The 26,164-nt window shown below is 45.6% G+C and overlaps 2 protein-coding genes across 4 annotated transcripts; one reads left to right on the top strand and one right to left on the bottom strand.

Annotated features, from left to right (window-relative positions):
* Positions 1-342: 342 nt before the first annotated feature.
* B3galt6 (beta-1,3-galactosyltransferase 6) lies at positions 343-2,102 on the bottom strand. Its single transcript, XM_041652610.1, has one exon. The coding sequence runs from the start codon at positions 2,063-2,065 to the stop codon at positions 1,088-1,090; it is 978 nt and encodes a 325-aa protein (XP_041508544.1). The 5' UTR covers positions 2,066-2,102; the 3' UTR covers positions 343-1,087.
* Positions 2,103-2,329: 227 nt separating this feature from the next.
* Positions 2,330-24,506, top strand: LOC121448812 (45 kDa calcium-binding protein). 3 transcript variants are annotated; one of them, XM_041653031.1, is made up of 7 exons: positions 2,330-2,484; positions 5,778-6,107; positions 9,762-9,898; positions 10,899-11,012; positions 23,135-23,293; positions 23,477-23,652; positions 24,075-24,506. In XM_041653031.1, exons 2-7 carry the CDS (start codon positions 5,803-5,805, stop codon positions 24,249-24,251), a joined length of 1,068 nt encoding a protein of 355 aa, XP_041508965.1. In that variant the 5' UTR covers positions 2,330-2,484; positions 5,778-5,802; the 3' UTR covers positions 24,252-24,506. The 3 variants fall into 3 exon arrangements, with proteins under 3 accessions (XP_041508965.1, XP_041508966.1, XP_041508967.1); XM_041653032.1 differs by lacking the exon at positions 2,330-2,484 and adding an exon at positions 2,596-2,734; XM_041653033.1 differs by lacking the exon at positions 2,330-2,484 and adding an exon at positions 2,630-2,741.
* Positions 24,507-26,164: the final 1,658 nt, after the last annotated feature.

Here is a 26,164-nt window from a genome sequence, read left to right as displayed (position 1 = left end):
GCATATTTGAAAGACAAACTTTGTGTGGACATCCTAGTTGCCAAGTGCCTTAAAGTCATAAGCTCATGCTCTCTGAAAAGCCTTAAAAGTGGTCTATTCAGAAAAACAAAAACAAAGGGACTTATTAGGAGACCTGAAAGAGAAATGGACAGTTGAAATAATTTTCTATGTTTTAAATATGTCCAGCAACTGGTTGGCCACTCAGGGTGTCGATAGATTAATACACAGATACAAGTTTTGACATTAAAGTATTTTTCTTAAAAAGTTAAAAAAATTAAGACTTGCACAAACTCAAATTATTTTTGGGGGGTGGTGTGGAGGTTGAGACAGGGTTTTTCTGTGTAGGCCTGACTGTCCTGGAACTCTCTCCGCAGAGCAGGCTGGCCTTGAACTCAGAGACCTAACTGCCTCTGCCTCCTGAGTGCTGGGATTAAAGTTGTGCACCACCACACAAGTTAAGCTTTCAACTTAAAAATCTTATCTACACAAATTTACAATATTTATAAATAGTTTTCAAGGAAACTGAATTACATTTACCAAACTATCTTCAGAGACAAAATACTCTCTAAGCTAGCTGACTTGAAAATCAAGTCAAATCTCAGACTTGTACATAACAGGAGACACAACAGAATGGATCTTTGTCCAAACGATACAATGACAATTTTGGCAAGTAACACTTTGATGGCAATACACAGATGAATCCAACAGTCTGCGAAAAAGCGCAGTGAGCTGCACATCGTAAGTAGGGACGGAATGCAGTACCATAAACTCATCAAGGGCAAAGGCCCCCTGCCCTCACACCCCAGACGGCTGATAGGTGGCATTACACTGGGGTGTGTGTGGGGTGCAGATGCAATGTACAAACCCATACAAGATGCCCCTGGGCAGGCCTTACACAAGACCACGAATGAGCATACCCTCCAAGGAACGGACTAGATGTTGTTAGCTGCCTCTGGCCATCCGTAAATGAACTGAGGTCCCAAGGCCTCAACAGTAATTGTATTAACCAGGCTCACCCCAGACAATTGGCGAGACTGTCCAGGCAGCTTGACCTGGGTCCGGAGAGGCCCTAGCACATGCAGTGACATCAGGGAATGCCCTCCTTGCGCTGGCAGCACTGGGAGGGTGGTGCTGACCAATCATAGACATAGGAGAGGCGCAATTGCACCTCTTGCTTGCACAATCGGCCCTCATGAAGCAGCATCTGTTGCTTCTCCAGCATGTCCTCCGGGCTCTGTTTGTGTGTCACCAGGTACTGATTGCTGCAGCCCCGTGATTTGTACTCTGTGTCGAAGCGCGGGTCGTGTTCCCGCTGCACATCCACGGGTGCCAGCCAAGCACCCAGCGATACATCTTCACTGTGCCATGCACGCAGGTATTCCCGGCTGAGGCGCAGGTAATGCACCAGGTCCGATGACAGGATGTACCCACCGCCCAGAGCATAGGGCAGGTAGTAGTCGCAGAGTTGCCAGGCAGCTTCTCGCCAGCGACCTCCGGGCTTGACTCGCCCGCGCCCAGAAAAGAAGCCCCAGTAGAGGCGACGGCGGCGTGCAGGCTCACGTGCGCGTAGCTCTGCCAGTAGGGCGTCCAGGCGCGCAAAGGAGTCGTCATCCGCCTTGAGCACGAACTCGAAGTCTACGTGCTCGTCCAGCCAAGTCAACATGGCCAGGACCTTGGCCGTGAGGTTCTCGTAGGCGTCGCGCAGGGAGGGCAGCAGCAACAGGTCCCCGTGCTGTGCTTGCTCGAGCTCCAGCGTGCGCCGCTCCTCTGAGCCCAGGCCGCTGGTGCCCACAGCAAAGCGCGCCCACACGTCCTTGGGGCCGCCGCGCCTCCCCTGTGCCAGCCACGTGCTGCGCACGACGCTGCGACGCTCCACAGCGCGGGGCGCACTAGCCACTAGCACCGCCAGGAAGGCCTTAGCGCGGGGCTGAGCGGCTCCGGCGGCTGCGGGCGTCTCGCCCTCGGATGCACAGCGCGCCAAATACAACAGCGTGGTGCTGCAAAACGCCAGGCCGCTCAGGGCCAGCACCACCCGGTGCCGCCAAGCCCGCCGGAGTACCTTCATGGTGCGGGCGGGAGGTCGCCGAGTGCGCAAGCGCGGAGGCTGGAAGGCGCCTGCGCTACTCGGAGACCCGCGTAGCGGGCTCGCCCTGGTAGCGGTAGGAGGAGCCCCGAGAAACTCGCTTACTGGGTGCCTGAATCTGACAGCCGGGGCGGCGTGGAAGGCGAGGCCTGGGTCAAGGATGCGTGGCACGTGACTTCGCGCGCCAGCTTTATTGGTTGGTTCTCGGAGGCTGCTTCCGCCCATGATAAAGATGGCGCCTTCGAGATTCGCTCCAGAGGCCGTGCCCGCTCTCACGGTTCCCAGTTGTCTTACTCGCCCCTTCCCGGAAGAAAGATGGCGGCGGCCTGAGTCTAGGTCCGCGTAAGACTTTGCGGGCGCCCAGCTGCGCTCCCTAGACCCGGCGCTCCAGAAAGCCGGGGGTGAGTGAGGGGTCCCTGAAGCTGCTTTGTGAGGGGCGGGCTTGGAAGGTCACGCGTCCACCGTTCGGGTCGCTTTGGGTCTGATCCCGATTGACCCCGCCGTCGCCCTGTTATGAGTGGCCCGCCCTCTTGCCCGGCTGCTTATTCCGGAACTCACGGAGCCGCGGGGGACTGAGGCTCGGGCTGTGTTACCGGCTGGCGTTGTGACCTCAACTTGTGTTCCAGCATCTCTATCCCGGTTTTGTCTTCGGTAAAATGTGCGCCATGAGTTCTAGTTCTACGAGTTGGAAATTGAAGGCCTGTGCTAAAACCTTCATACCTGGCCCGGCTTTGGTGGTAGCTCTGTTTGGTACTATTGAGTGCAGTTCCTAAATTGACAGAGCTTTTATTTATTTTTATTTACATCCTTATTTTGTGTTGCTGGAGGAGATCGAATCCAGGACCTTACAAATGCGGGGCAAATACTCTACTAACTGGGCCAAGACACCAGTCCTCCAACAGCCTTTGGACGGTTTTAGATTATGTAGCTGTTTTTTAGATTGTGATGGTTTTTTTTTCTTTTGATTTTTTTTCCTTTTTGCTGTTGTTATTGTGAGTTTTGAGACAGGGTCTCACATAGCTCAGATTGGCTGGAATTTAGCTGAGGCTGCTGGCCTTGAACTCTGATCCTCTTGCCTGTAATCCCAATGGGCAGGAAGTTTGCACAACACTTTGAAGTCCAGCCTGCTCTACTTGGCAAGTTCCTAGCCAAACAAGGCTCAATAGTGAGACCCTGTCCCAAACAAAAACAAAAGCAAGCAAACAACAACAACAACAAAAAAAAATGCCTGGTTTCATCAGAGTTGTAATTGTAAGGATGGCAAAGAAGTACAAATATTCCCCCAACCACTCTGTGGGTTCCTGAAATCGGAAACTCAGGTTTATAGTTACAGCAACATTTAACTTATAAATTAGGCCCAGACAGAGATTAACAGCTAATCATAAAATAGAACAGTTGTGACTTATTTTGATATATGTGTCACTGGACTGCTGTTGATGCCAGGTCAGGAGGTACCATTGTCACCTCTGAAGGTCTTAGTAACTTCTCTGTTGACCACTTGCTGAGAGCTGATTTGTATAGGGGCTATGACAAGATGAAGCTCCTTGAAATCCTGACTTAGGGATTTCAGGTTAGGTGGGGAGGAAGAGAGCAGCTGCCCAACTTGCTTAGCTATACTGCAAACTTTTGCATTAAGATAAATAACCATTGTGGGGTAGTAGTGGGGACTCTTGCCTAGCATGGGCAAGGAAAAAACTGAACCAGTATGAGGAAGTAAGTTGATGGAGTCCTGGTTGTTTTGGGTTGCTTTTTATGTATGATATATAAGTGACTGTTCCACATAGTTTATCAGAATAGTTAGAATTGAGAACTTTGTTCTTCAAGGAGCAAAGTATAATTAACACCCGGGGAAGTTGCATTGGTTCTAGTGTTTCCATGGCCAGAAGAGTAGAGACATCAGGAATAGAACCATATCTCGGGGCTCCTTGCCTTGGGTGACAACAGTCTCCTTTAGCTCCTGGCTCTTGGTAGGCTGTACTTCCCAGGGCACATCTTAAGTACTGTTCCAGTGGATTTACTCTATGCTTTTGAGTAATATTTAGTGTCTCTGAAGACAACATTGATTGAATGTCTTTTAGGTTCTAATAGCTTGGCAGTGTTGGGAAAAAGAAGCTAAGTCTGACAAGGTCCTTTCCAGGGGCAGAACAGGAGACAGCTACCGCACATAGGTGGGACCAGGCTGCACCTGGAAGGCCAGCAAATTGGCAGGAAGATAGACTGGGAAGAAGTAAATGTGTTTTCCACGTTCTGGTCAAATAAGACTTCACGGGCATTTCAGCTTTCCTAGCGTTTCCTAAGTGATACATGTTGATGGAGGCACACGTGTGAATGTATGTGTGTAGTCTCTGTTGGGTTGGTGCAGGTGTTTGCTGATGACTGGTTTTCAGTTATTCGGCACACAGTGTGTGTCCCCACTCCACACAAAACACTGAGGTGGAAAGTAGGGGGCGATTAGTAAGAAACAGACACACAGAGGTCAGAAGACTTAGCCAAGCTCTGGAGAGTGCGTGACCACAGCTATCTACTAAACATTGTAATAGTAACCAGGGAGGGAGGGGGTCAGTTTTGCCTTGCTGTGTTGTTGGCAGGTTGTACTGTTGATATGTAGAGGTGGCATACTGACTAGATCAGCATCTGGAAGTGGTGACAACTGAGTTGGGACTTCAGCCTGGCCAAGTGCCTTCCTCTGTTGCTGAATATTTGTTTAATTATGTAAAGATGTGTTGCTGTTTTACCTTGCCTGCCTAAGGCACTTGATTGGTCTAATAAAAAACTGAATGGCCAATAGCAAGGGAGGAAGTATAGGTGGAACTTCCAGGCAGGGAGATGAAGTAGGAGGAGGAATTTAGGATCCAGGAGAAAGAAAGACAACAGGGAGATGCCAGGGGTCAGAGGAAGCAGCAAAGTGGGACATACAGAATTAAAGAAAGGTAAAAATCCCTGAGCCAACATATAGATGAATAGAGACAAGTTAAACTAAGTTAAAAAGGGCTGGTGGGAGAAGCCTATGCTAAGGCTGAGCATTCTTAATTGATAATAAGTCTCTCTGTCTTTATTTGGGAGCTGGTTGGTGGCCCAAAGAACATTCCTGTTACATCCCTCCAGTTTCTTTTTAAAAAGTAAAAAATACCACCTGTTGCCTTTCCTTTTTCCTTTTTCCCTCTTCATCTTTTTCTGTGGTGCTGGGGATCAACCCCCAGGACTGAGCTACCAATACCAGCTCCATATGCATGAATTTTTGAAGCAGAATCTTTCTGTTTATCCATGGCCAGCTCAGAGCACTGTAGGCCAGACTGGCCTTGAACTCATAAAGTTCCGCCTGTGACTGTCTCCTGTGTTCTGGGATTAAAGGTGAATGCCATCATATCCTGCTTGAATATGTGGTTGATCCTGATTATTAAATCATGTTATAAAATAAATATGTTCTTTCTCTGTGTAGCATATTTTCTCTGTGTAGCCCTGGCTGTCCTGAAACTTGATCTGTAAACCAGGCCGACCTCAAACTCATAGAGTCACCAGGTGCTGGGATGCGCCATCATCACCTGGCCTGGTTTGTCTTTGTCAGGTTGAGCCTGCCCTCAGCCTTGGGCTTTCTTGGCAGTGCTAGTAACCCAGAACTTTCGTACCCCAGGCTCTAGTTTGATCTGTGGTTTCCCTTTCTTCCTTACTGCTACTTCTGGTTCACACCTTGCAGGAGTCGCATGGTCTGACTGGTGGCGATGACGTCCAGGCAGAGTTCCCTCTGTGGTCTGGCTGTTCATGGCCTCTGGCTCTTGGGCCTTGTCCTCCTGATGGATGCAGCTGCCAGACCAGCCAACCACTCATCCACCCGGGAAAGAGCGACCAACAGGGAGGAAAACGAGATCCTACCCCCAGACCATTTGAATGGGGTGAAACTGGAGATGGACGGACACCTGAACAGGGACTTCCACCAGGAAGTTTTCCTGGGGAAGGACATGGATGGCTTTGATGAGGACTCGGAGCCAAGAAGAAGCCGGAGGAAGCTGATGGTCATCTTTTCCAAGTAGGTGTCTCATGAGTCCCTTATGAGTGTGTGTTGAAGGACACAGCATTTGAGATGATAATCCCTTTGTCATAAGCTGGTCCTCTAGCACAGTGGTTCTCAACGTGTGGGTCACCACCCCTTTGGGATCCAATGGCGCTTTCACGAGGGTTGCCTCAGACCGTTGGAAAATACAGATATTGATATTATGATTCTAACAGTAACAAAATTACAATTGTGAGATAACAACAAAAGTAATTTCATGGTTGGTGCTCACCACAACATGAGGAACTGTGTTGAAAGCTCACAGAATTAGGAAGGTTGAGAACCACTGCTTTGTCTAGCACCTTGTACTTTGATGGACTTGTAGGGCCAACACTGATGTTTAGGTCCTCATGGCCAGAAAGACCTCAGGACAGGTAGACCTCTGCCCCCACTCCCCCTCTCATGGATTCTGTGCATTACTGTTCCAACTATAGGTTTATCAATTGAAAAACATAAAGTCAGGCCAAGTGGAAAGTGGAGTGGTCTCAGCAGGTTATAATAGTTCAAGGTAGAGTAGGGATGGCCCTGGGCTGTCAGGAAAAAGATCTGACAAACCTATAATAGGTCAAGAGCTGATGAGGGGAGGAGGACACAGGCTCTTGTGCCTTTCCTCCCTTCCTGCCTCCCTCTCTCCTCCCTTTCTTTTTTCTGAGATAAAACCTTACTGTGTATCCCTGGCTAGCCTTGGACTCACAAGTGATCCTCTTGCTTCTGTGTGCTTGCTTGCTTGCTTTGTGTGTGTGTGTTTTAAGACAGGATCTCTATTATGTAGCCCTGACTATCCTGGAGCTCACTGTGTAGACCAGGCTGGCCTCTGCCTCCCAAACCCTGGGACTAAAGATATACACCACACCATCACATCTGCTTTATCTCTGCTTTCTCAGGGCTAGGAGAAAGGTTTCTGCAACCGTGCCTGCCTTTTACCTGATGGGCAGAGATATTGGGCACTTAAAAGAAATCGCACACTGGCTCAGAACTGGGAGATAGACAGTTATTTATTTAGGGGGAAATCTTACAAAACCAGGATTCTCTGCTTGAAGGCAGATGAAGATGAGATCCAAAACAACCTGAACTAGCCAAGTGGGAACCAGGGGGACAAGAGACAGGATGGATGGACGTGTTTCCATATCCGGGTAAATAGTCTATGAGGCCACGTACACGGGTAGTTACTAGCTGTAAACCTTCCCGCAGCACCTCCCCCTTTTGTTTAACTAAGAGAGTTCTAAACCTAATACAAAATTATATACAATAAGAACAAATATCCTATTCTAACTAGCTTAAGTCTTGTATAATAACTTGGCCAAGTCATGAGAGGAAAGTAACTACACTTACCTAGTTTTCAACCTCATCAAAGATCCAAGAAGGGAAATAATGTTACCTGAGTGATTAGGAAGTGCAGTTAAGCAACTTCCAAAACATGCAACAAATCACAGAGACAACTGGCTACCTGGGCAATTACCCAAAGTCTCATTTGCAACATTGAGGCAACCAACTTTGGCTAAGGCCTAGAATAACTGACAGACTATTTTCAAAGGCAAGAAAATTTTCAAAACCATCTTACCCTGTCTTGGCAAGATTTGACAGTCCTGCTTATCCATTTCCGGATACTATGTATTTTGTCAGTGGTTGAGGTATGGGCAGTTCCTTGCCCAAAGGCCAGTTTTGCCAAGAAGAAGACAAGCTCCAAGTGGAGTGTCTTCGGTGCTCAACATTCTCTTGGAAATAGATTGGTGTTGCCAGGAGCGATTGTGTCTCACTTCAACAGAACTCTTAAGTTATTTAAATGTCATTTTCTACAGCTCTTTGAAGAGGTTGAAGATTATCCATACAGAATATTATCTCTATATGTCTAAAGAACCTGATAAGTCTATCTATAAGTATGACAAACATAGATGACTATTGATCTATTCAATTCTTAATACCTATTTAACTTAAAGACTTAGACAATAAACAACTGTGCAATAAATGAGGACAATGACCTCCAAATGTAAACAGTGTATAAGTATCTTGATCAGAGGTAGAAATGTACACTGAAATATGGTAAATCGCAGCATTTACCCCCTACTTTTCTTACTGAGTTTTGCATTTACTTATTTTTTGAAGATGGATGACAATTTTATTAGAGTCTAAAAGAAAAATAACCCAGGGAAGGCAAGCTGTAAGTCTCAGCAGTTGACTGAAGACAAGCATGCAAGAGAGAAGGAAAGATGCCATGCCTTTTGAGTTACTGGCAAGGAGGTGCACCACGTGGTAACAGACAGCCACATAGTAGGCAGGTAAGGTGCTTTAGAGAAAGAGTATGGGAACCCAAAGGATCAGCAAAAGCATACTTAGATTCTGAGCATCCAAAAGAAAGACAGAAGAAAAGTTGTATCTTTCCAAGTTAGGGTTCAGATGGGCAGACTGAACTGAACTTCATAGTAGCTTAGCTCATAAGTGTAAACAGAGACTGGGCTTTCATTTCCCACCTACCATGACCCGAATAATCGCACAAAAGCTATATTAATTACAACACTGGCCAATGGCTCAGGCATATTCCTAGCTAGCTCTTATATCTTGAATTAACCCATTTCCATTAATCTGTGTATTGCCACCAGGCTGTGGCTTACTGGCAAGGTTTTGACGTCTTCTTTGGCAGCTGCATGTCATCTTTCCTTCTTTCTTCTTCCATCTCTGCTTGGGTTTCCTGCCCTGCTATAGGCCAAAGCAGCTTCTTTATTAACTAATGGTAATAAAATATATTCACAGCATACAGAGGTGAATCCCACATCATATAAGGACTGTCCATATTTGTTTATTTACTTACTTATTTGCTGTGTGTGTGTGTGTGTGTGTGTGTGTGTGTATGAGGAGATTGTCAGGCTTGGTAGCAAGTGTTTTTTCTCACAGAGACTGTACCATTTCACTGACCCTGACACAGACTCTTCCTGACATTTCCTCTACTAACTGTGTTTAGGGATTCCTACAATCTCTCCCCAGTCCCAAGGTCTCTCTCACCAAGACCTTGGTTCTGTCCTTGAACAAAATATCAGTTTTCCCAAAGGGCTTTGCTATACGTTGGTTGCATGTAAAGGTGTTTATGTAAAGTATGAAGACTGTGCTATGATTAGAAGGGTTATAACCTTGATATGGTAGTGCCTTTAATTCCAGCACTTGGGGTGCAGAGGCAGGTGGATCTCTGTGAGTTCGAGGCCAGCCTGCTCTACGGAGTGAGTTCCAGGACAGCTAGGGCTACACAGAAAAACCCTGCCCTGACAAACCTAATTAATTAATTAAATGGGTTGTTAATAAATTAACGAATAGTTATTAATGAATGATTAAGTGAAGGGTTATGATTCTGCCCTTTGTACCTCCAGTGGGAGAGAGTTTGTTCCCGATGATGGTTTATTCTGTCCTCAAATAGCAGCTTCTGACTTAACTGCTCCCCTACAATCTTTTTGACGGCCCCTGGTCTTCTTTGGTGGCCCCTAGTGAGCTCCAGCCTCTGGGTTTTCTGTGACACTTCCAAATGAGAAGAGCCACTCTTTGTGGCAGGTTCACAGCCCTGTGGAGTTCCCAGAACTAGCAGCATTTGCCTCTTAGTTGAAGGCCCTAGTGCCTGGTCTGATGCTTACCATTACCTGCTCCTAGGGTAGATGTGAACACCGACCGGAGGATCAGCGCCAAGGAGATGCAGCACTGGATTATGGAGAAAACAGCAGAGCACTTCCAGGAGGCTGTGAAGGAAAACAAACTACACTTTAGGGCTGTGGACCCCGATGGTGACGGTACAGTGGGCCAAGTGGCAGAGCTAGGGGAAGTGGGTGGAGTCGGCCAGGATACCCCAGCCTTATGGGAAGGACCTGAAGATATCCCCAGGCCAAGGGACAGAAGAGTCGGAATGCTCAAGGCATGAGTTAGCTTCTGACAGTAGCTGTGTGCTTGTTGAAACCAAAGGGCACAGCAGGTACCACACGGACATAAGTGGTTTCTTTGTGAAATTCTGATGTGTGTGTATTTTTGTGTGGGGGTGGGCACATACGTGCGTATGCCAGTGAAGGCTGAAATGAAATTAGCATTGGGTGTTTTGAGTCCAGAGCTCACTGATTCCATTAGCCTAACTAGCCAGCTTATGCAGGGATTCCCTGTCTCTGCCTCTCTGCTGGGATTATAGATGGACCTCCACATCCACCCAGCTTTTACATAGATGTTAGGATTCAAATTCTGGTCTTTATGCTTACACAGGAAATGCTTTACTTCCCAGCCGTCTCCTTAGCTGTGACCCAAGTATTTTAATTTAAAAGTAATGCCGGATCCTAGTTAACAGTCTCAGTGCTCAGGAGACTGAAACAGGAATCTAAGAGTTCAGGGCTAGTCTGGGCTACAGACTGAGACTACTCCTACTCAAGAAGCCAACAAACCCAGTAGTTTTTAAAAGTTTGCGATGCCTCCCTGGTTCTCATGCCATGTGCTGCCTGCCAGTATCTCTCTTGGCCCTGGGGGATAAAAGTATGAGTTGACTCTGCTGGTGAGGAAGTAGATACAGGGTACCGACCGAAGCTGAGAGCTGGATACTGGTTGCTCTGCCCCGAATGCCACCCTGGGAAGATATCTGGAGCTGCATATGTCTTCAGCCTCCCCTAGTACTAGGCAGTGAGCACAGAGGAGTTTGTACCCTCTGCCCTCTGGCTGCCTGTGGCCAAAGGATTTTTAGCAGATGTCCTAAAATAACTTTTTTCATGACCAACTTTCTTTGCCAAGTATATTCACGGGGTGATCTCTTTTTAGGCCGTGTGTCCTGGGATGAATATAAAGTGAAGTTTTTGGCAAGCAAAGGCCACAATGAGAAGGAAATTGCTGACGCCATCAGGAACCATGAGGAGCTCAAAGTGGATGAGGAGAGTAAGTGCTGAATCCTGGGTCACTGCTGGCCTGGGTGGACTGGCTAAGAGTTGGGGGCTGACTCTACCTTGGCTTGAAACTTGGGGTTTGGTGTTTTAAAGTAGAGGTAGGGAGTAAGAGAGACTTTAGTTGAGGGAGCAGCCTTTGTCAAGGCCTTGAGACACCAGAGCTGGGCAGTGACAGCCACAACATTCAGCAGTGCCCTGGAACCTCAAGAGTGACATCACTTCCAGACAGAGATGTGGACAGTCTGGCTTGGAGGGCAGACGTGCTGGTCTTGGGGACATGGAGCAGGACTCAGAGGAAGCTGGGAGTAATAGGAAGCCCTCAGGGACGCTTGTCAGGAAGGGAAGTCTGAATGGCTGGTTTATAACGCATAACTAAAGAACCTTACTTGTTACGGCCTCCAGTCCTGGACCTTTTCCCCTTCACCTCATTTCCTGGTGATTCATTTACAGCCCTTATCTGGCCTGTGGAGGGTAAGGACTCGGTCCTGTTACTCCCAATGCTGCCACTCCTGGGCTGGACACATTATATATAGTTCTTGGCGGATGTACACATTGCACACCTGTGCTCTTCCTCCTCAGTTTGTTTGTGCAGCTGACCTCAATAGCGGCCAGGGGCTACAGAGTAGCTCCTCACGCCTTTCTAGCAGCACAGCTGCTGGAAACCTTTACTGCTGTGATCACATGATCACATACACTGACTACCACGATGACCGGTATTTTAGTTCTGTCCTTTTTTTTCTATTTCTTTCCTCTTTCTTTTTTTTTTAAATTGTTGTTTTGCTTATTTGTTTTTTGTTTTTCAAAACAAGGTTTTTTTGTGTATCCGTGACTGTCCAGGAACTTGAATTGTAGAAAAGGCTGACCTCAGAGATCTGCCTGCTTCTGCCCAGCATTTTTGTTTTTGTTTTTTGGCAAGATCTCACACCGAAGGTTGGAGCCTTGCACTTAAAGCAGTTTTTCTGCCTTAGTTTCCACAGTACTAGTATTGTTGGTGAGAGGAATTCTACATGGCTAAGTAGAATTTGGGAGAATCCCTCCCAAAGAGATTATCTGATTTTCCTCTCCTTTATTCTGTTTTTTTTTTTAAATATTTATTTATTTATTATGTATATAACATTCTGTCTGTGTGTATGCCTGCAGGCCAGAAGAGAGCACCAGACCTCATTACAGATGGTTGTGAGCCACCATGTGGTTGCTGGGAATTGAACTCAGGACCTTTGGAAGAGCAGGCAATGCTCTTAACCTCTGAGTCATCTCTCCAGCCCCCTCCTTTATTCTGTTTTATGTTTCCATTACTTGTCCTTCATTTCATGCTGACTGCTGGAGGTTCTTGAAGGTCCTCGTCCTTTTCTTGTAGTGAGGCTAGTATATGCCTGTCCAGGTTGTTTTGAAGATACCTTTCAGAGCTACAGGGTGTTTGGTACCCTCACCTCTGTGACTTCTTTGGAATGTAGTCTGACTCTGGCCTCTTTGTGTCTATCCTGAGTGAAACATGTCGCCACTCCTGTGTCTCTGAGCTTGATCTGCCCTCATGACTTAGTTGGAGGTGTTTAGATCTTACACTATCAAAGATCTCCATGCCTGAGGTCCCTACTCAGCCACATCTGACTCTCTTGAGCCTGTGTATTAGCTACGTTTTTTGTTGTGCTAAAACACTACCAAAGGCAACTTAGACTTTATTTGGGCCTATGGTTCCAGAGGGTTAGAGTCCATACCAGCAGCAGTAAGGAAGTATGGTGGCAGGAGCAGGAAGCTGAGAACTCACATCTTAAACTACAAGCGTAAAACAGAGTGAACTGGAAGTAGGCAAGACTCAAAAGCCCACTCCCAGTGATTTACTTCTAGAAAGGCCTCTACTCCTAGACCTTCCCAAAAAGTGCCCTCAACTGAGGATTGTAAACCCTAGACTATGGGGGGGGGGGCACTTCTCATTAAAACCACTACCTACCTTATGTATACTTCCCAGCCCCATAGTCTCGTGACCACACCATAAGATTGAGGTTCTGCCGGGCGGTGGTGGCACACGCCTTTAATCCCAGCACTCGGGAGGCAGAGGCAGGCGGATCTCTGTGAGTTCGAGACCAGCCTGGTCTACAAGAGCTAGTTCCAGGACAGGCTCCAAAACCACAGAGAAACCCTGTCTCGAAAAAAAAAAAAAAAAAAAAAAAGATTGAGGTTCTGATAAAGAGACAGAACACCAAGACTTCTTCAGGAAAGCAGCTTTGATGTGCATGCATAACAAACTGTGTTCATAAAAAAACCATCACGTACAGGAAAACAGCTTTTTTTATATGATTTTTGTTTCTTTATCTTTCATGTACAGTAACTTACGATTCCGTTGATTATTTAAAAATCTTAAGGTGGCAGGAACTGGAGAGTTGGCTCAGTGCTTAAGAGGGTTTGTTGCTTTTGCAGTGGATCTGGGTTCAATTCCCCACACCCACATGGTGGCTCACAACCACCTGTAACTTTGGTTGCAAGGGAATCTTGATACCCGGGGTACTAGGCACATATGTGGTACACACACATACATGCAGCAAAACATTTATACTCATAAAATCTAAAATAATTAAAAAAAGCTGCTAGGCAGTGGTGGCGCATGCCTTTTGCCCCAACACTTGGAAGGCAAGAAGCAGTTGGATTGCTGAGTTCCTGGACAGTCAGGGCTACACAGAGAAACCCTGTTTTGAAAAACCAAAAACAACAACAACAACAACAACAAAAAAGCAATTCTTTTTTTTTTCTTTTTAAGATTTTTTTTATTCATTATATATACAGTGTTCTGCCTGTGTGTATGCCTGAAGGCCAGAAGAGGGCACCAGATCTCATTACAGATGGTTGTGAGCCACCATGTGCTTGCTAGGAATTGAACTCAGGACCTCTGGAAGAACAACCAGTGGTCTTTATCTCCTTGCCGTCTCTCCAGCCCTCAGAGTGGGATTCTAAAGATGTCATGGATGTGGAGGAGGTGAGGGATACTGGGAGGATGTTGCAGTGTTTCACAGAAGCATTTTGGCAAAGACTAAACCACAGGGCACCTTTCTATATATCGTTCAAGGTCTCTAGGAAGGCTTACTAAGCAAGGAGGGCCTCTCAAGCTATGGCTGGCCTCAAACTCCCAGAGATCCACCTTCTTCTGCCTCCCTAGGATTAAAAGTGTGCACTTCTGTTCCCCATTGTTAGATTTTGAGGCAGGGTAAAGGGACAGAGGCAGAAAAGAATCAGGGTCTGACCTTCAGTGGATGATACATGTTTATTAATATGAGAGGCAGCCTTTCTCGTGTGGCAAATCGAGGGGTCTGCCAAAGGAAAAAGCTGGCTGTAACTCTTTATACGGATGGGTTGAGGGTGTTGGGGACTATGGGTCTGAACTCCTTCCTGAAATTATGTACCCAGTGAGACAGACGGTCTTGGGAGATAGGCTGTCCCAGCACACATTCTCTTCTGGGCTGACTGAACAAGATCAGCTGAAATGTCACAGGAATCCTGTTTTTTACAAGCAAGGTGCTCTTATCACCCATAGGGAACTGCATAAAAGTCCAAAATCTCTTCTGAGACACAAGGCAATCTGTTGATTGTAATGCCTTGTAAAATTGATAAAAAGCAAATTATATACTTCTAACATCTAATGGTATGGAATATACATTACTATTCCAAAAGTCAGGAGAGGGGGCATAGTGAAAAATACTGAACCAAAGTAAAACTGAAATCCTGCAGGGCAGATACCAAATCTTATAACTCCATGTCCAGTATCAAAGGGTTTAGATAATGCTGTCCCTCCTGCTTTCCTGCCTGCAGCATACATGTTTCTCTTGGGTTGGTGTAACTGCTTGTATGCAACTCTCCTTGGCAGACACCCCACAGGTCTGGCATTGTCAACATCTTGGGGTGTCTACTACAACCCAGGTTTCACTTTTACATTTCACTCAGTGGCCTCTCGGCCTTCATGCAAGGACCTCCCTGCCGTAAGCTGCCTGGCCTCAGCAACTTTCTGCGAGTATAGAGGAAAACTCCATCACTTCTTCACTCTTGGACTCTTATGTTTCTAAAGTACCACGTGGTTAACACTGCAAAGTTCAGCTGCCAGCCTGGAATGATTCCCCCTTGAACCGCATTAGTAATAGTTTTCATTTTCTCTTTCTAGGAGCAGAAAGTTCCTTAGGCCTTTTCCCTTTATTAACTTAGCTGAGTGGGGTTTTCCCACTACAGACACCAGTCCCTTTGTTCCAGTGCAGATTAGGCCTCTCTTTAATGACACTAGTCTCTTTAACAAGTTACAAGCTCTTCCAGTATATGTCTTGGCTGTGACATTAAGTTTCTTAGTTCTCTCTCTTCTTCTCCAAACTACATTTTATATTTCTTCCCCATTTGTTCTTTTTCATTGTAGACTTGTATAGTAACTACACCACAGATTCAATATTTTCCTGTCTTAATATCTCCACCAAGCTGGGCAATGGTGACACACATCTTTAATCACAGCACTTAGGAGACAGGCAGGAAGAGCTCTGTGAGTTTGAAGCCAGCCTGGTCTACAAAGTGATTTCCAGGACAGCCAGAGCTGTTACACAAAGAAATCCTTTCTTGAAAAAATAAAGCAAACAAAAAACTCTATGAAAACTAATTAGTCCATTACTTTTTTTTTTAATGTATGAGTGTTTTGCCTGCATATATGTATATGCACCTGTGCATTCTTGGTGCTCAAGAGAGCTAGAAGAGGAGTTGCAGGCAGTTGTGAGCTGCCATATTGTGAATGGAGCCTTCCTGTCCTGACTGCCTAGTCCCATGACTGACTCAGAGATTGAATATATGAATATAAATACTCGGCCAGTGGCTCAGGCTTATTATGAACTAGCTCTTACATTTAAATTATACTGTTTCTGTTTACCTGTGTATTGCTACATGGCTTATGGTTTTACCTGTCCTCTAGCATCTTGCTTCCCTGGCAGCTGGTTGGCATCTCTCTGACTCTTCCCTTCTTTTCTCCAACATTTTCAGTTTGGCTTTTCTCTCTCTTTTTTTTTTTTTTCTTTTTTTCTTTTTTCTTTTTGGTTTTTTGAGACAGGGTTTCTCTGTAGCTTTGGAGCCTGTCCTGGAACTCCCTTTGTTGACCAGGCTGGCCTCAAACTCACAGAGATCCGCCTGCCTCTGCCTCCCGAGTGCTGGGATTACAGGCGTGCGCCACCATCGCCCGGCTCAGTTTGGCTTTTCTGCCTAGCCTACATATTCACATCATACAGCAGGATTATCCCATAGAACTTCCCCCTTTTTGTCTAATTAAAAAGAAAAGTTTTAACTTTAGCATAGTAAGGTTATATACAACAAAAATAGTTATTAAGTATTATAGTTACAATATCTAGTTCATTTGTATTTGGCAAAATTAGAGAAAATATTTTATTATCTATCTTATCTTGGCAAGTCTAAAGTTTTATATCTTATTTATTGACCTTTTGTTATAACTAAGAAAAATTATAACTATGACTATCTAGTCTTTAACTCCATTAAAGACCCCAAAAGGGGCTGGGCATGGTGGCATGCACCTTAAATCCCAGCATTTGGGAGGCAAGGGCCGGTGGATCTCTATGAGTTCGAGGCCAGCCTGATCTGTTCCAGGGCAGCCAGGGAAACACAGAGAAACCCTGCCTCAAACAAAAAAAACTAAAGACCCCAGAAGAATGAAATGTTACCTGAGAACGGGACATCTTGTTGCCTGGACAGTCATCCAAAGTTTCTCTGTTATGTTGGAACATAGCTGACAGACTTTTCTGTGAAGCATGGGATTTTGAAGGACTGTCCTACCTTATGTTGGCAGAGTTCGGCAGTTACCTTTTTTTGTGTCCTGCTGCCCCAGTTTGGACAGTAGCTGTCCGCAGTTGAGACAAAAGAGCAGTCTCTGCCCACGTGGCTAGCTTTTGCCTTAAAGAAAACAGACTCCATATGGAGTTTCTTTGATGTCCTTCATCTTCTCTGAAGTGAACTGGTGTTGCCAGGAGCAGACGTGTCTCACTATTGTGAAAAGTCCAAGTTATTAAAGCACTTTAAATGCCATAATCTGCAGGTCTTTGAAGTGTTTGATGATTACCTATCTATCTGAAATATCTTTGTATACCTAGAAACCCTGACTCTGTTTGACAACTACAGATGACTACTAATCTGTGTTTCTTAATTATATAGTTTTGGTTTTTTTGAGACAGGGTTTCTCTGTAGTTTTGGAGCCTATCCTGGAACTATCTCTTGTAGACCAGGTTGGCCTCGAACTCACAGAGATCCACCTGTATCTGTCTCCGGAGTGCTGGGATTAAAGATGTGTGCCACCACTACCCGGCTATAGTACATTTTTAAATGAACTGTATAAACACAATATCTTAAGCAAGAGTAGAAATATATATACAGTATAACAAATTAACTTTAAATTTGTATCAATAAACCAAAATCTATACCAATGTAAAATATTTTGAGATTAACAGTTGGTTTTTTTTATTAAAGTAGATTCAATAATCTACCCTTTTCCCCACATTTTTATATCATATCTATTATATCCCCATTTCTTCTTTTAGAAAGAGATTTTGAATTTAATTTTTTTTTTATTTAGTCTTTTCTTGACTATGACCTATCGGGAGCTCTGAGTTCCAGCCTCAGCACTCGCTCAGGGTTTAGGGTAGGACTTCTCTGATAAGTCAGGACTGGCTTGGGAACGGGATCTGAGGGGAGAATGAACTGATGACTTAGGCACGCTTTTCGTAAAGGTTTTTTTTTTTTCCTTTTTTTTTTTATTGAGAAAAGGAGAAAAAAAAACAAGTTTCCACCTCCTCCCAGCCTCCCACCTTCCTCCCCCTCCTCCCCCCTTCATAAAGGTTTTTATTCCTTAGGGGAGATGAGCATAAGGGCTAAGAGCAGGGCATCAGACATAAGGGTGAGAGTAAGGGATAAGGGCAAAGGTAAAGCTAAGGGTAGAAAAGGGTAAAAAGGAGTGATCTCCACAAAGCTTTCAGTTTATATAGGCTTACAGACAAGTTAACAATTCCATAGGCAGTGACAAGAGTATCAAGCATGCACTTTCACAGTCATAAGAAACTGGTGGGTCTGGCAAGGAGCTCTTTACATCTCAGAGGGGCATGGCTGAGAGGTTCCCCTGTTGCTGGGAGCACAGCCTTGGTAGCTATACTGACCTGTGGTTCAGTTAGGAGTCTCTTCTGGGGACCCTGCTTTTGACTCCAGCAGGGTGCCCAGGTGAGAATTTTTTCCCTCTGAAGCTAGTTTTAGAGACTCAGGCCTTTTTCCTGTATAAGCAGTTAATCTCCTGGGTTATGATCCTGTGTTAGTTGAGACCAAGGTGAAGGGTAATACAGAGTATTAGTAGCCTGATAAGTCAGCAGAAGACTTCAGTGACCACTATCAATAAAGACGGTTTGCGGGGGAATATTTTTATGTGGATTTTGGCCATGAGAACAAGGGTCTGTCCGAATCCTTTTCACACCATGGCTTCATGGTGTGGGGGGAGGTATCTGGTTGCCCTACAGGAGAATGAAAAGTCAGGTTTATGCACTGATACACTGTTGGGATATTATAAAAGGGAGAAACGTCATGATCTCACAAGATTTTACAGAACTGACAGTGACTTATCCAAAGGACAGATGCCCCCACAGCTCTGCAGAATGGGCTCTCCAGATGGAGTGCATGTGTACACTGACCGTGATCGTCCGATGATCTGTCAGCTGTACATTTGCTGTATAATACTTGTGGGCTCACCACAAGACCAATAACAGTTTGTACACAAACCTCCTTAAATGAAAACAAACATTTATAACCAATATTTTGGGAGGGTGGGCATAGTTTTCCAGACTTCTTGTTGATTGAGGGCACTGGTAATGGTGACCCTGAGAAAATGAGGATGATTTTCGGTCCTGACTGGGGTGTTGTGTGAGGATGGAGCATCTCAGCAGCCTTGAAGCTGTTCTGGATGCTGGATCATCTGGGCCGTTTTTATTGCTGTCTGGTCCACTTGTTCTAAAAATACATAAACTTTTAAAGATGACATGCATGTCTGTATTAATGTACGTATAGACTGTGTATTGTACACAAATGAGCCATAGATGCTTTTTTGGTTATATGTTGAGCAGGTAAAATACACATCATGTGTCTTGTAGTTGCTCTCGGTTTATTTTCCAAGTCTGTAGTCAGGATTTCAGGGGGTCTTTCTCAATCAAACTTAATTTTTCCTTTTTTTTTTTTTCAAATTTGATTTTTCTTAACCTAGAGTGACTTCATAGCTTCTCATTTCCTGTGGAAACAAAAGCATAACCTCTCCCCCAAAGTAACACATCTTTTGACTTAAATTTTGAACTCAAAATAATTTAAAAATATATAGGGATGGGTTAATATAGCAATTTTCATAATCCAAGGTCTCTTAGCAGCCAATTTTTTTTTTTTTTTTTTTTTTGGTTTTTCGAGACAGGGTTTCTCTGTGGCTTTGGAGCCTGTCCTAGAACTAGCTCTTGTAGACCAGGCTGGTCTCGAACTCACAGAGATCCGCCTGCCTCTGCCTCCCGAGTGCTGGGATTAAAGGCGTGCGCCACCACCGCCCAGTCAGCCAAAATTTTTTTAAGATTTTTTTTTATTATTTATTTAATTTTATTTTATGTGCATTGGCGTGAAGGTGTCAGATCCCCTGAAACTTTTTTTTACAGATAGTTGTGAGCTGCCATATGGGTGCTGGGACTTGAACCTGGATCCTCTGGAGGAGCAGTCAGTGCTCTTAACCACCAAGCCATCTCTCCATCTCTCCAGCCCCTTTACTTCTTTTTTTTTTTTATTTTTTATTTTCAAGACAGGGTTTCTCCGTAGCTTTTGGTTCCTGTCCTGGAACTAGCTCTTCTAGATCAGGCTGGCCTCGAACTCACAGAGATCCGCCTGCCTCTGCCTCCCGAGTGCTGGGATTACAGGCGTGCGCCACCACCGCCTGGCCCATTACTTCATTTTTAATTTTTTTTATATTTATTTATTTATTATGTATACAATATTCTGTCTGTGTGTATGCTTGCAGGCCAGAAGAGGGCACCAGACCTCCTTACAGATGGTTGTGAGCCACCATGTGGTTGCTGGGAATTGAACTCAGGACCTTTGGAAGAGCAGGCAATGCTCTTAACTTCTGAGCCATCTCTCCAGCCCTACTTCATTTTTTAAAGGACCTTCTCTACCCTTTTTCTTTTCTCTCCCAAGCCTACATATATTTTTAAATGCACTATAACTCCTTTAGAGGTTCTTTCTGCCTGAATCTGTCCTTACTGTGTATCTGTAATATTTTATGTCTATGAGAACAAAACCTCAAATCCATCATGCAGCGAGCTGGCACTCACAGCCCAGGTCTGAAGACAGCAGCCAAGAGACACCTTTCTCTGCTGCGGCCTGTGAGAGATTACGACATCTACTATGCCACTTTGCTCATGGAGGTTGGTGGCCAGCTCCATCTCGAGGGCAGTTGTCTGGAGATGTGTCTCTGTAATGTGGCCAGCATGAGAGACTAGGAAGCCCAGTGTGGCTGTGTTTTTATTTAGATACTTTTTAAAACTTTCTCAGGTCTTATGTAGATCCCCACCCCACATTGGGCGCCATATGTAAACAGTTTTCTCCGTCCTGATTGCCCAGTTCCAAATAACCGACTCAGAGGCTGAATATATGAATATAAATGCTCGGCCCATAGCTTAAGCTCTTACTAACTAGCTCTTACATTTAAGGTAACCCGTTTCTGTTGATCTGTGTATGCCATGTGGCTAGTGACAGCTGGCACTCTCTGACTCCTCTCTTCTTTCCCCTAGCATTTTCAGTGTGACTGTTCTGCCTAGCCTTATTCTGCCTTGCTATAGGCCAATCAGCTTGCTTTATTAACCAATGAGAGTAATACATATTCACATCATACAGAAGGATTACCACATTGTACCATATGGATGCTAGGAATTGAACCTGGGTCCTCTGCAAAGGTAATCCATGCTCTTAATCACGGACAATCTCTTCAACTTCTATTTCATTACTTTTAAATTTAGCTTTGGGTAAAATCTGGCAAAAGGCAGCCAGGTTATTTGCCAAAATATTACCAGAATGCCCTCTAGCCCAGTTGCTAATATTGTTTCCCTTTGAAACCTCTTGAGCTAGGCCTGCACAGACAGCCTTGCTCCTAGCACTACCATCTTCCGGGCTCCTACTGTCATGGCCCTGTAAGCTCTGCTTATAGCATTCACACACTTTCTGAGTCCAAAATTCCCTGATCTTCTCATTCTTCAAAACCAGCAGGTCAGATTCTTTACAGCAACACCCTTCTGTCTGGTGCCAACTTCTCTATTAGTCTTTTCTGTTGCTGTGATAGAGTACCATGACCAAAAAACTTATGGTTCCAGAGGGTTAGAGTCCAGAATGGTGGCAGGAGCAAGAAGCCAAAAGCTTACATCTTGAACTGCAAGCGTGAAGTAGGGCACATGAGTTGGAAGTGAGAGACTGTAAGCACTCAGAGCCTGCCCCTCGGAATGTACTTTCTCCAACAAGGCCTCACCTCCTAAACCTCTCCAGATAGCATTACTGGGATCAGGTATTCAAGTGCCCTAGACGGTGAGGGACACTTATCATTAAAACAGTTAAAGCCTGTGTATTCACATCCTGTCCTCAACCCACTGAAGGGCCTTTGACTGAGGTGATCTAAGCCCTTGATAGTATCCTAGAGGAGAGGCCTATGCTTTATAATCTCTTTTGTATAATGCTAGTAGGTCTCCCTCAGTGCATGGTGGGAGTCTTGGCAGAGAAGTCTGCCTTCTACCACTTTTTTGTCTTTATTTTTACTTTATGAGATAATCATTCAAATGAGCTGCCTGCTTCAGCCTCCCAAGCAGCTAGGACTACAGGGCTGAGCCAATGTATCCCATTCCCCATTATTTTTTTTTAAATATTTATTTATTTATTTATTTATTTATTATGTATACAATATTCTGTCTGTCTGTATACCTGCAGGCCAGAAGAGGGCACCAGACCTCATTACAGATGGTTGTGAGCCACCATGTGGTTGCTGGGAATTGAACTCAGGACCTTTGAAAGAGTAGGCAATGCTCTTAACCTCTGAGCCATCTCTTCAGCCCCCTCCCCATCATTTTTTTTTAATATTTATTTATTTATTATGTATACAATATTCTGTCTGTGTATATGCCTGCAGGCCAGAAGAGGGCACAAGACCCCACTACAGATGGTTGTGAGCCACCATGTGGTTGCTGGGAATTGAACTCAGGACCTTTGGAAGAGCAGGCAATGCTCTTAACCACTGAGCCATCTCTCCAGCCCCCTCCCCATCATTTTTTAAGTGAGTCCTGTTAGTCAGGTTAGATTAACACAGGAAATACCGTGCATTTGGCCATTTGGCCTGTCTGTGGTGACCAGGCACTTAAAGGTTAATGAAGGGGCTGCTACAGTCAGGATGTGGCCAGAGTCAGACTCAGGCAACGATTCTTAGAGTTCCTGGAGCTGAGCAACTTGGAAGCCTAGGCAATGGTACATAGTCACTGACTGTTGAGTCCCAGATGGAGAAAGATTGATTTCTGCCCTGGGAACATGGGAGATATTAGAGGATGCATAGGCAATGGTACATAGTCACTGACTGTCTTGAGTCCCACATGGAGGAAAATTGATTTCTGCCCTGGGAACATGGGAGACATTAGAGGATGCATAGGCAATCATTTCTAGAGTTCATGGGAAGCTTTGCTCACTGCCGCAGTCATTTCTAGAAACTGGGTTTTTTGCATTCTATACTCTCCGAATGATAATGCACATGAAAACGTACAGAGGAACAAAAATGACACCTTTGTTCCTATAGACGTCAATAAGGGTGAGTCAGCCTCAGTCTCGGTGAAATTTCCGTTTCTGATGAGGAATAAACAACTTGGAGCGTGCAGGGAAGGCGGCTTGGGCAGTGTCCGGGGGTCCTGTTTGTCTCCTCCCAAGGGCCAGACTCTTCTGGGTGGTGGGCTAGCACCCTTAGTCTTGAGCCCAGAAGATGATGGCCGTTTTAAATTCAAGTAAAACCTTGTGGGTGCTTGCGTTAGTGTCCAGCATGCCTAATAGTCACTAATCTGCCTCTCACAGCACAGGAAGTCCTTGAGAACCTCAAAGGTCGCTGGTACCAGGCAGACAATCCGCCTGCAGACCTGCTGCTGACTGAGGATGAGTTCCTTTCATTCCTTCACCCTGAGCATAGCCGGGGCATGCTCAAGTTCATGGTGAAGGAGATTGTTCGGGACTTGGGTAAGGCCTGTCACCGACTGTGACACTGTTCTGGACCTGAGGGTGACCAGTGGGCTGGGAGCACTGCACTGCTGAAAGGGACACCACGCCTCAGGGTAGGGGGCTTATCCTGTTTTGGTTTCTGAGGAGGTGTTTTTGGTAAAGCCCAAGCTGAACACCTCCTCTCCCCACCCTTATCTACAGACCAGGATGGCGATAAGCAGCTGTCTCTGCCTGAATTCATCTCGTTGCCCGTGGGCACTGTTGAGAACCAGCAAGGCCAAGACATTGATGACAATTGGGTGAAAGACAGGAAGAAAGAGTTTGAGGAACTGATTGATTCCAACCATGATGGGATTGTGACCATGGAGGAGCTGGAGGTGAGCAAGGGTGTGGGTTTGGGGGTTGTGGGTTCATCCTATAGTGAGGTCCCAGAGAAAAGGGGGCTTGCCGACATGATGATGAGAACGGGGGGGGGGGGGGGCATCAGCATTAGTACTCGCATTCAAGAGATAGGAAAGTCTTATGAAACCTGTAGCCTCTAGAAAGCAACTCCCTAGTCTGTGGAAGGCATCTGGAAATTCGTTTTGGTGCTCAGGATGAATTCCATGCTAAATAATTGTTCCATCTCAGAGCTACATCTTCCACTCTGTGTTAGGGACTCCTAAGGCCCCTTTTGCATGGAACCAGAATAGGAAGCACATACTAGCCCCACTTCTGAAGTGACCTCTGGGCTAGCACAGGGCCTCCCTGTTGATAGGGTGCCAGGTATAGGCCGCTGACTTATATCTGGATCTCACAGAACTACATGGACCCCATGAACGAATACAATGCCCTCAATGAAGCCAAGCAGATGATCGCCATTGCTGATGAGAACCAGAACCACCACCTGGAACCTGAGGAGATCCTCAAGTATAGCGAGTTCTTCACTGGCAGCAAGCTGATGGACTATGCCCGCAACGTGCATGAGGAGTTCTGAGCATGCCCCTCAGCCGGAGCCAGGCTGCCAGTCTCCTGTCTGACCCTTCCTACACCTCAAGGGGCCTGTGGTCTAGTGAGACCTGTGGTTGACTGGGTCCCAGGGTGGGTTTGAAATGCTACCTACTCTGTGTCTGGGGGCTACCATGACCCCTAAAAGTGCTGTCCCAGAACCTCCTTTCTTCTGCTGTGTCCATATGCTCTGGTTCAGCTTCTGCCACAGCATGGCCCAGACGTATTAAAGATGTGCTTACTAGGCTATGTGTCCTCTCCAGCATGTGTCTGAGGCAGCAACCCTTCTGTACCAGTCATGGGCTGAGCTGCGTTGGCTTGCTAAATCTCTCTCAATTGCTACATTCTACTTCTGAGAATTGCTTGGAGTGGTTGGTTCAGTTGAGGGTGCTTTACACGTCAGGTCCAGGAGCTCTGGGCTGGGCCCCTCCGTAGGCTTACCACACTGTGGGGAATAAATGCAACTCTTGCAATTTCCTTGAAAACTGAAAGATTAACATAAAGTAGATCACATTTCTCTGGAATTAATCAGCCGTACAGTTCTGCAGGTGCTACCTCCTTGGTAAGGTCTGGTAGGTCATTGGGGCGGGATCTTTCTCAAACTCTTGAGAACCTTGCAGGATCCTATCCACCACCGCCCCATGAGAAAGTGCAGATATTTGTCATCACAAGAATCATTCCTTAAAAATAGAATTACCTTCTTCTCGCCTCTTCTTTTTGTTTTCTTGCTTTCTTGTTTATTTTTCGAGACAGGGTTTCTTTATGTAGCCCTGGCTTTTCTGGAATCCAGAGATCCACCTGCCTCAACTTCCCAAATGCTGAAATTAAAGGCATGTACCACCAATGCCCAGCAACACATTGTCATTCTTTAGATGAAAAAAGAAAACGTTGTGGCTAGGTAGTTTACACTAGACACCTTTGAGGTGGACACTGGTTAAATGGGTGTCTAGCTTTCAGTAGGCATGGATTCTCCTCATGGTAGAAGTGAAAACAGGACCTGAAAGCAAGACATGAAAGAGTAATGGAGTTTCATGCATGAGAAAGACTGTGTGGGATCAAGTTGGGCCTTGCGGTTGGGATCAGCAACGGAGTCTGAGCTGGTCAAAGTTCCGGGCCAGTGTTTTTGAAGATCTGTTTTGGTGCTCAGGGCCATTGTCTTGGTATTAAACGGTCAGAGCAGGCTTGTCAGGACAGCTGATAGCTCGTCACAATCCTAGGCCTGCTCTAGATGACCCTGATGACACAGGAACCTACTTCTGTGTGGTGTGTAAACAAAGACTGCTTGTTGGTTATCACAGAAACTTTATTGATTACAACACTGTTTGACCTATTAGCTCAGGCTTCTTATTAACTAGCTCTTACATCTTAAATTAACCCATTTCTATTAATCTGTGTATCGCCACGAGGCTGTGGCTTACCAGAAAGTTTCTGGCAGCTGCATCTTCGTGGCGTCTCCTTGACTCCCCACCTACTCTCTCCCTGTATCTTTGTTTGGTTCTCCTGCCTGGTTCTATTCTGCCCTGCCCTAGGTGGAAGCAGCCTTTCCATTAACCAATGGTAGTAAAACATTTACAGCATACAGAGGGGAATCCCACATCAGTGGTGTATCAGGGGTAGCGGGGGGTGGTGGTGGTGGAGGTGGTGGACCATGGCTCCTCATAGTCATTGGAGTATGGTTGTACCTGAGCTTGTTTCTAGGCAAAGATGAGACTTCAGTACTTAGAATGATCATGTGCATAAGCAGATCCCAGCCTCTGAGTATCCCAAAGAGTAGGACACACTGCTTTGGATAGGGACTTCTCGGCAGACTATCAGACTTCATCACCCTCCTGCTCCTGCTCACGGCCTTGGCCTGGAGTGTCACAGCTGAGATGAAGGTGTAGTGCTGCCCTGGCAAGCACC

This window comes from Microtus oregoni, unplaced genomic scaffold (assembly GCF_018167655.1).
Source record: "Microtus oregoni isolate MIOR12 unplaced genomic scaffold, Mior012 000005F_ref0000423, whole genome shotgun sequence".
NCBI lineage: Eukaryota > Metazoa > Chordata > Mammalia > Rodentia > Cricetidae > Microtus > Microtus oregoni.
The sequence above is the reverse complement of the archived record's forward strand: the minus strand, read 5'-3'. Positions and strand labels throughout refer to the sequence as shown.

Bases quoted from the DNA above. Each gene is read 5' to 3' on its own strand.
- B3galt6 (XM_041652610.1), bottom strand. From the start codon at position 2,065: ATGAAGGTACTCCGGCGGGCTTGGCGGCACCGGGTGGTGCTGGCCCTG.
- LOC121448812 (XM_041653031.1), top strand. From the start codon at position 5,803: ATGACGTCCAGGCAGAGTTCCCTCTGTGGTCTGGCTGTTCATGGCCTC. The intron at 9,899-10,898 runs GTACAGTGGGCC...ATCTCTTTTTAG, and splicing joins TGTGGACCCCGATGGTGACG to GCCGTGTGTCCTGGGATGAA. The intron at 11,013-23,134 runs GTAAGTGCTGAA...TGCCTCTCACAG, and splicing joins GCTCAAAGTGGATGAGGAGA to CACAGGAAGTCCTTGAGAAC.